The 8561-nt window shown below is 41.8% G+C and overlaps 1 protein-coding gene across 12 annotated transcripts in view; it reads right to left on the bottom strand.

Annotated features, from left to right (window-relative positions):
* Positions 1-1365: 1365 nt before the first annotated feature.
* hdac5 (histone deacetylase 5) overlaps positions 1366-8561 on the bottom strand; it is a 78520-nt gene continuing 71324 nt past the window's right edge. For all 12 annotated transcript variants that reach the window (XM_042087863.1, XM_042087861.1, XM_042087852.1 and 9 more), the window contains 4 exons: positions 7385-7518; positions 7023-7107; positions 6547-6700; positions 1366-5790 (listed from right to left, as the gene is read on the bottom strand). In XM_042087863.1, the coding sequence (XP_041943797.1) occupies positions 5751-5790; positions 6547-6700; positions 7023-7107; positions 7385-7518 (413 nt within the window). In that variant the 3' untranslated portion in view covers positions 1366-5750. The remainder of the gene's footprint in view (positions 5791-6546; positions 6701-7022; positions 7108-7384; positions 7519-8561) is intronic.

The following is an 8561-nucleotide window of genomic DNA, read 5'->3' as shown; positions in this document are numbered from 1 at the left end:
GCTGATTTTAATGGCAGAAACCAGGAATGACCTGTAGTGGTCTATTGATGACAAAGAGGATGGAATATAGGCCTACATGATGTGTGGTGCCAGAGAGAGGGTTGAGATTTGGAGCAGAGGGCCAACGAAGTGTAAAGGACCAACTATGATCTCAAGGCCATTTACAGCCTTACTTCACCATATGTTTACAGTAGGTTACACAACACTTGCCTCAAACACAGACATTGTTCCTGTTGCAGAAAGAGGGCAAAAGACTGGTTCAGCTCAAACTGTGCCCTTTTCTCCTTGGCTCAACCAGTGCTGTCCCATTATTTTTGCTCTAGCCCAAGTGTTTGGTAAGAGAAATTAAATACTGGATAATAATAACACTGATTTATTCCACTACTGTCTTGCAATGCTTTTGTGTGTGAAATTAATAGGGCCTACATATGTAAAGACTTGCAATGAATCCTCACATATATATTTTTGCACATGCATAAAGCCAATCAATACTCTCCAGACAAAAGAGAAAATGACATAAGCAAAATTCTCTATGCTCAACTTATGCTGGTAGGCTGTTTTATCCGGTCTTTGCTGGTTTTCTTCCAGCTTTTGTTGGTGTAGCTGGTTGGGCCACAGGTGGACAAGCTGGAGTGACCATCTGAAGAAGCTGGTCATGCTGGTGTGACCAGCCTGTCATATGGGATACTGCTGGTGTAAGACGGTCAAGCTGGTGACCAGCCTGCCAAGCTTGGCATTGTTGGTTTAAAATGGTCATTCTGGTTTGCTAGAATGACCAACATAAGCTGGCATGGCCAGTTAAACCAGCAATGTAAGACCAGCAACACCAGCTAAAATGACCATCTTGAGGTCGTACGACAAACTAAACCAGCTGAATTACCATCGTAAAATCAGGTCAACCAGCTGAAGGTATGTTTTCGCAAGAATTTTGCTGGTCTAGCTGATCAACCATATCGATTAGTCAAACAAGCTGGTCAACCAGCAAACCACTTTAAGCTGGTCAGGCTGTATTTTTCAGCATGGCTATACTTCCTTCTTTTAGTCCAACACAGACAAGTAGTAGTTGTACTCAGTGCATTACATACAGGAGCAGTGATTTGCTTTATTGAGTTTTCAGACCAATAAAACAGTCCCACTTAAAAAAAGAGAAAGAGAGACAGAAAAGAGAGAAACAAAATTCATGGCCAACAACATTAAAATGAAAGCATAAAGGGGCTTTAAAATGTACACAGACACCCAAAATAATACAAGTATGAGACTTTATATTTCCCTTTAGGATCCTTGCTGCGACTGCACACTTGCTACCATGGGGTGGGAGCTGTGTCCAACGCTTCGAAAAAAAGAACAAGAAGAGAAACAAAGGGCTGATTCAAAGGGACAGCGATTTTAATGAAGAATAGTCACAGTAATAGATTGCTCAAATAGCGTGTATTGCACATGTGTACACATTTATGCACTTATATATACACGTGTATAACAAGTAGTATACACACTTGTATTGTCGCAACAGGAAAGCATTTGAAAGAGAACACAAGAAATTAAGGAATGTGCTTTGATCATTTCAAAACATTGGCATTTTAATATGACCAGAGGAGAAGAGAAAAACAGAGAGAAGAGGAGTACAGAGGGAGAAAGAGAGAGACAGAGAGAAAGATAGATAGAGAGAGAGAGAGAAAGAGGGAGGGAGAGACAAAGTACATTAAAAATATAAGGTTAAAAGACAGTCACATAATTTAACTTCCAACCACGGAAAGTGGAGATTGAAACACCAATGCAGTGGAAGGACACAAATGTAAGAGACACCTCTCTTTTAAAAGTCAAAAAATATACAATTACTCTTTAAACCTTGACGATCATAGGTCACTACATATACACAACGTATGAAATATCAATAAATATACATATTTACTGAATAGCAAAATAGTGTGGCAGCAACAATAAAGCTATCATCAATGGTGAATGAGCTGAAATCTTCAGAAACACACACCCCCACACACTTTCACACACACATGGATGTCTTCAGGTATCTACTGTACTGTTTGTGAGGCCACTTGAATGAAACTTTGAAATTGCAGTTTCTTTCTATTGTGTGTGTGTGTTAGGTGTGTGTGTATGTGTGTGTGTGTGTGTGTGTTTTCCCCCAACATCCTCTATGTTAATGATTTTAAACTGTTCAAGTGTTGCAATATCTCTCAGACTGGGATGTGTGTGTGTGTCTGTATAACAAGCCAAGTCGATCATGAAAACAGTCCTCCGGTTAAGCTCCTCCCACCGAATTATTCAGCCGATAAATGTTGAAAAGCAATATGGGTCGAAGATGTACAACTGCAGCACAAACTTCAAATGGTCAGTGTTAAACATCAAACCATTACAAAACAAGGTCACAGTAGTTCCTGAAACAGTTAGCATGTCCCCATACATAGTAATCACACACATGGTAGAAGACGAAGTGTGTGTATTTTACAGTATGTGTGTGTGTGTGCTCACGCTGGGCATCGACAGCTTAAGGTGTGTTTCAAACAAAGTGTTGCAGAACCAACCTCCTATTTATATGTCAGTAATCCTGTGATGCTGAGAGGCACACATTTTCCAATGAGAGTTCACCAATGATGAATGCCAACATTACAGAAATTACTGTGTGTGTGTGTGTGTGTGTTTGTGTGGAAAAAGCGCAAGTTGGCTAATGTTTGGTGACATCGCCAACTAAAGGTGGATATTCAGAATTTTACAAAGAGCTTCCACAAAGACAATCGCATGGTGATATTATCATCTAGTAACACACTGTTGAACAGGTTTGGTAGTGACCCGGCTGCCATCATGTTCTTAGTTCCAAAGTGATTTTAGCCATAGTCAGTGTACAAGATGTACATTATGATTGACTTCCAAGAAACAGTAAGATATCATCAGGAGAAGGGGTTGTGAACACATTTGGATAGACTTGAAAACATGACAATTAATGGCTGGATTTAGAGTTTTTTTTTTAAAGAAAAAAATAAGAGCAAATTTCCTCTGCAATCATTTCTGACTCCAAATAAATAAGTAAAAAAAGAACAAGGGATATGAGTCAAGAAATGTGTGTTAGAAATTCAACACAAATTGAAACACACACAGACCCACAAAGAAAAGGCTGCACTGAAAACAGCAATGCCTCAAAAAAGGATAAAGAGATAATGCACCACATACACTTTTTTAGGTCTTTCAGTGCTGAACGTCCAACACCCATCACTATGGTGGATGATCTAAAGGCAAAAACAGCTCAAAATGCCCAGAATCATCTCTATCCCCGACTGCAAAAAAACAGAGGATGCCACTCAATAGGTAGCTGAACCAGACCCAGGCCGACATTTGCACAAACCACAAAGCAAAAGCCTGAAGGAAGAGTTCAATACATGGGTGATGAACTAGCCACCAAGAACCTTGTGGTATTGTTGGGTTAAGAGTGTATGTGTGTTTTATGTTTTTGTAAAGTGGTGCTACACCTTATTGCCTAGAGGAAATTATCATTGTGTGTGTGTATTTGTTTTTTGTTTTTCCTAGACAGTTGTGAAGGGAACAGAGCTTTCCCTGACAAAGGGCTGTTCCACATTCCTGTGCAGTGACAAAAACAAAGACATCAATACAAAATAAACAAAAACACAAATAATACACTGTGCTTATGCTCTCTCCCAAAACATTATGCCTCTTTTCAGATAAGCAAGTAGTTGAATCCAACCGCTGTGGATTAACACTGATATCTGTTTTTGTCTTATTATATATATATATATATATATATATATATATATATATAGATATATATAGATATATATATATGTGTGTGTGTGTATTATTTTTTTACAAAAAAGATTTCCATAAAAAAATGACCATGTACAGTTTTTTTCCTCTCAAAACCAAAGGAAAAGAAATAGCTCATGATTGACTCTGCCTCCTGAGGAGAGCCGACAATGGAAAACGCATCTACAGCCAAGAGGAAGGGAAATAACATACGGATTGGTCGTATTCAGGAGTTTGTTAGTGTGTGTCCTGCAGGCTGCCCAAGAGCAGAGGATGGACATATAAATCAACATGTAAATAAAAACAAAAACAAATTCAGGCTGCTGGCCAGATGACCATATAGCCCTTAAAAGGAGCTGCACTCGGACAAAAAAAGATAGAGGGACAACACAAAGAGAGAAAGAGACAAATGGAAGAGAGAGAGGGATGAAGAGGAAAAGAGAGAGAGATGGAATCCAAGCTGTGCTCATTGCCTGCATGGCTAAATTGGCTAACAACAAAAAAGAAACTTAAGGCAATTACAACCAAAACTTCAAAACTTAAACAAGATAAATGGTAAAAACTGAGTGAAAGAGGAGAGTAAAACATGCAGATTTTTCTTTCTCCATTCCATTGTTGGTGTTCTTTATTATTATCATCATCATTATTATTATTATTTTCATTAGTATTATTATGTCTCAGAAAAGGCACCAAGTTATTTTTAAAAAGACGTCTCTGTCACGCTGAGTACCCACCATTGGTCAGTCAGCGTCAGGGACAGGACAGGTCAGGGTATACAGTCTTAGCAAAGCCACTGCCTCCTACTCAAGCAGGGCTGCCAACGGGTTAAGTGTCATTGTGTGTGTGTGTGTGTGTGTGTTAGTGTCTCTGTGTGACAAGAAGACCAATCAGAGTGTGTGTCCAAAATTAATCTGTTGTCTCCTGACAATGTCTTATATCTACTGTGACAATGTGGGAGGCACAGCAGCCTTGAAAATCAATTGGCCAAAATTAGGGGAGAAAAACGGTTGTCAAGGGGCTTTCCTGCATGGTTCTTACCACATAAGCCCAACCACAGCAATTATCAAACACATGACCGAGATATTGTACAGTATTTATATATAAATATATATCAAGCATGTGTTTACAAGACACACATACAGAACCACATATAAGCCTATACATACATCGTATCCATATATACGATTGTGTGCTTCTTTGAACAAATTACTGTACAGACAAACATGTATTCCAACCAATAGACAAGTAGAGGAAAGAGGTATGCATGTTTGTGACAGAGAGCCCAAAAGCTTTAAAAGTCTTTGTTATTATTTAGCTGGGAACATATTTGGGATCAGTGTTTGTAAGTTACAGTGCGTGTGTCAATGTTTATGCGTGTACATGTGTATGAGCTATTGAGCATATACATAAGGTTGTTGAAATATTTTTGCTGCTTGTTGGCTTTTTCCATTTTGAAAATGTCCTGACGACTGTTGTGTTTTCCTCTTTGAAAAAGTAGCACAGGAAATGTACATAGCCTCTTCAGCCGTTTCAATGACAATATGCCAGTGCCATTGTCTTTTGTGTGTTGTCGTTGCTGTAGTTCGCTCCAAAAAAAGAACAATAAGTGTCATATAAACAAAGGCATAAGCAGAATGGCCCGCCTCTTCCTGCCCTTCCACCAGCCAATCAAACAAAGTCTCCCACTAGCCGCATGAGAGAGTGAGATCATGTTTGTTTTCTCTCACCTGTCACCCCTCACCCAAACACACACGTGTGCACACACTCACACACAAACATGCCAGTACGCTGACCTGGAGACAAGTGTGTGTGTGAGACACAGGTGATGCAGGCACAGGTGAGGCGATGTGTCGCAGGTCCCGACAGAGGTGGAGGGAGGAGGGGTTTGTGTGAGGAGGAGAAAGAAGTCACTCGGGGACACTGCAGCCCAGGCGCCGGAGACAAAAGAACTGCCGCAGGTCGCGACACATCCAGTTGTCCTAAAGCGCCGGCTCCTCCTCCATAGGCTCTTCCACTGACCTAAAACAGGAAAACAGGAAGAGGGAGACAGGAAGGGAACATTACTGAATGACAGTGCTCTTCATCAACATGCAAAAATATATCACACACAAGGTTAAAGTCAGAAATACCATTTTACCTGAAAAGTACAAATTCACTAGCCTGACGTAGCCATACTCAATTCTATTTAGAATTTGACTCTGATACTGCACCATTGGGACGTGACTATGGGCGTGTTTCAACCGATACAGGGAAAAAATGCCTCTGCACACAATTGGATAGACCTAACCAATCAGAGCAATTTTAAGTTATTGTACTGTCAGTATCTTGTACAACAGATGCAATAGCGACATCTAAAATGTCTCATTTCTCTAGCGACAGCCTTTTTGTTGTAAAGGGCAGTTCCGTACAAAACTGTCACATCCATAACGGCAACACAATGGCATGGTATTTAGTTGGCGTTATGGACGTGACAGTTTTGCATGGAATTGCCCTAAACAAAATCAGCCAAAGTGCGCTCAGGTGACATGAATGACTGTGCACCGTTTTTTCTCTCGAATTTCCCGACTTCAACGTTTGTGGGCGGGGTTAAATTTGTGCAAATTCAAATTTGTGCAAATTCACTGTTTTAAGTGGTAAACTGTAAGTTGTGCAGTGATGATGCTCTATCCAAAAAGGCATTTTATTGTAATTTTCCCATTCCACGTGACAACAGTAGAGCAACACAAAGGTTGCCACAGAAATGAGGAACATGCATCTGCAATGTGCGGACCGCACCTGATCTCCGTGACAACAGCAGCCTGCTCGGCATCAACAGTGAGCGAGGCCATGGCCGTCACGGTGTCCGCTTCGTCCTTCTCTCTTCTCTGGGCATCCAACAGACACTGTCCCACGGTAGGAGCCAGCCGCTGCAGGGAACTCCAGTGTTTACCTGGCGAGAGATAGACAGAGCGAAATAGATAGAGAGAGAATGAGAGAACAAGAGGCAGGGGCAGAGAGGACAGGAGGAACAGGATTGAGAGATGACAGAGAAAGACAAGAACACAGATGAAGACAACAAGAGTGAGTGAATGTCACCAATAATTGATCATAAACTGGACATATCTGGCCAGTGTAAGACACAGTTGATCTGCCTGGGACAAACAAAGTCCCGCTGGTGGGCTGATACTGTATGGGAATTGCATGGAGCCAAATGTGGCGGACCGAGGTCCTGTCTGAGGAGGCAGCACAGTGTAAATGTTGGTGAAACTCACTCTGGATCTCTATGACCCTCTCCAGTGAGGCGGCTGCTTTAGGGCACGGCTTCTCCTGCAGGACGGACTCTGGCAGAGGTTCCAGCTGAAACCACAACAGTTAAAGCGCGTTGTCAGCCACTGGTTACTTACAGTATCCTGGTTCACTTATGTATCGTATGTACTCATCGCTTATATGACTTACTTACTCGATATTAAATTTCAGCACATACAACATGGCTCTATGTATGTGTGCACAGGTGTTTCATCAAACACGTGTCTGTATGTGCGCACACAGCTACACAGGAGTAGGAGGTCGATGCATGTGTGTGTGTGTGTGTGTGTGTGTGCGTGTGAATGCATGTGTGCTTGTGTGTGGATACCTCATCTCCCAGCAGTGCTGACACACAGGCCTCAGAGGCATCGCAGATGGCTGTGAGGTCATGCCCCCCCTCCAGAGCCAAAACCACTCGCCCTCCTGCCAGCGTCATCAGTTGCTTCGTGAGGTGGCCAAAACCTACATAACACACACACACACACACACACACCAAGATCATTGATCAAACACCTCTATTCCACAGGTAAGATATTACATCATTACATCATTTCAGTGTGTGGGCAAATCCACGTGTGACCACGCAGAAACAGAAACACACACACACACACACACACACACACACACACACACACCATTGAGTTGTGCACCACTTTATACTTACAAAATCCACATCACATAGTATTAAATGTGCTGATTTCTCTCAACACTATGCATGTTGGGTCCTGTCTTTCTATTATAAATCTCCTTAGTGTGTTCTCAAAGAACCCACTAGTTGATACAGCTCCATTCACTGACTCAAACCTCAGTGTGTCATTATGTGCCAATCCTGTGATGATACTTTCTTATGTTGCACTGGTATTCGATCACGACAGCTTGCCAGAGCCAGACATTCACTAAAATTACCCAAGGACTGCTTGACTGCCAGTACATGTGCCGGTGACTAAACTACACAATTATGCTCATATTAGCACTGAATATGAACAGAGTGAGTCATCTTCTCACTGCTCCTGACAGGAACTGATGTCACCTTCAGAGCTTCTGGCTCCAGATCTGGAACCTTCCAAGGAAATGTTATTTGTGGCGGCTCGTCCAAATGAGTTGGGACGTGTGCGCTCTGCAGGAGGTCTTGCATCGTGTACCAGTGGTGTGAAACTAGGACTGCTGCTGTGTAACATGTATTAATGCGCAAGAGTGTTTAGAGTCAATGTGTGCCAGTAGAGGGCGCTAGAGGCAAAGAATTCAACAGAGAGCCCAGATGTGAGTCAGTTGTTTTCTGTTCAGGGGTTGTAGATGGGAACATGTTTTTGAGGACACAAGCTATAAAACACAGGCTTTACTCATACACACACACACCAACACTCACAGACACACACAAACACACACACACACACACACACACACACACACACACACACACACACACACACACACACACACACACACACACATAAATACATAACGTCAAGAAAAGCGAAAAGAAGAGGAGTGGAGGACAGAGAGGA

Source organism: Alosa sapidissima, chromosome 3, assembly GCF_018492685.1.
Source record: "Alosa sapidissima isolate fAloSap1 chromosome 3, fAloSap1.pri, whole genome shotgun sequence".
NCBI lineage: Eukaryota > Metazoa > Chordata > Actinopteri > Clupeiformes > Clupeidae > Alosa > Alosa sapidissima.
This window is presented reverse-complemented; position numbering and strand designations above follow the sequence as displayed.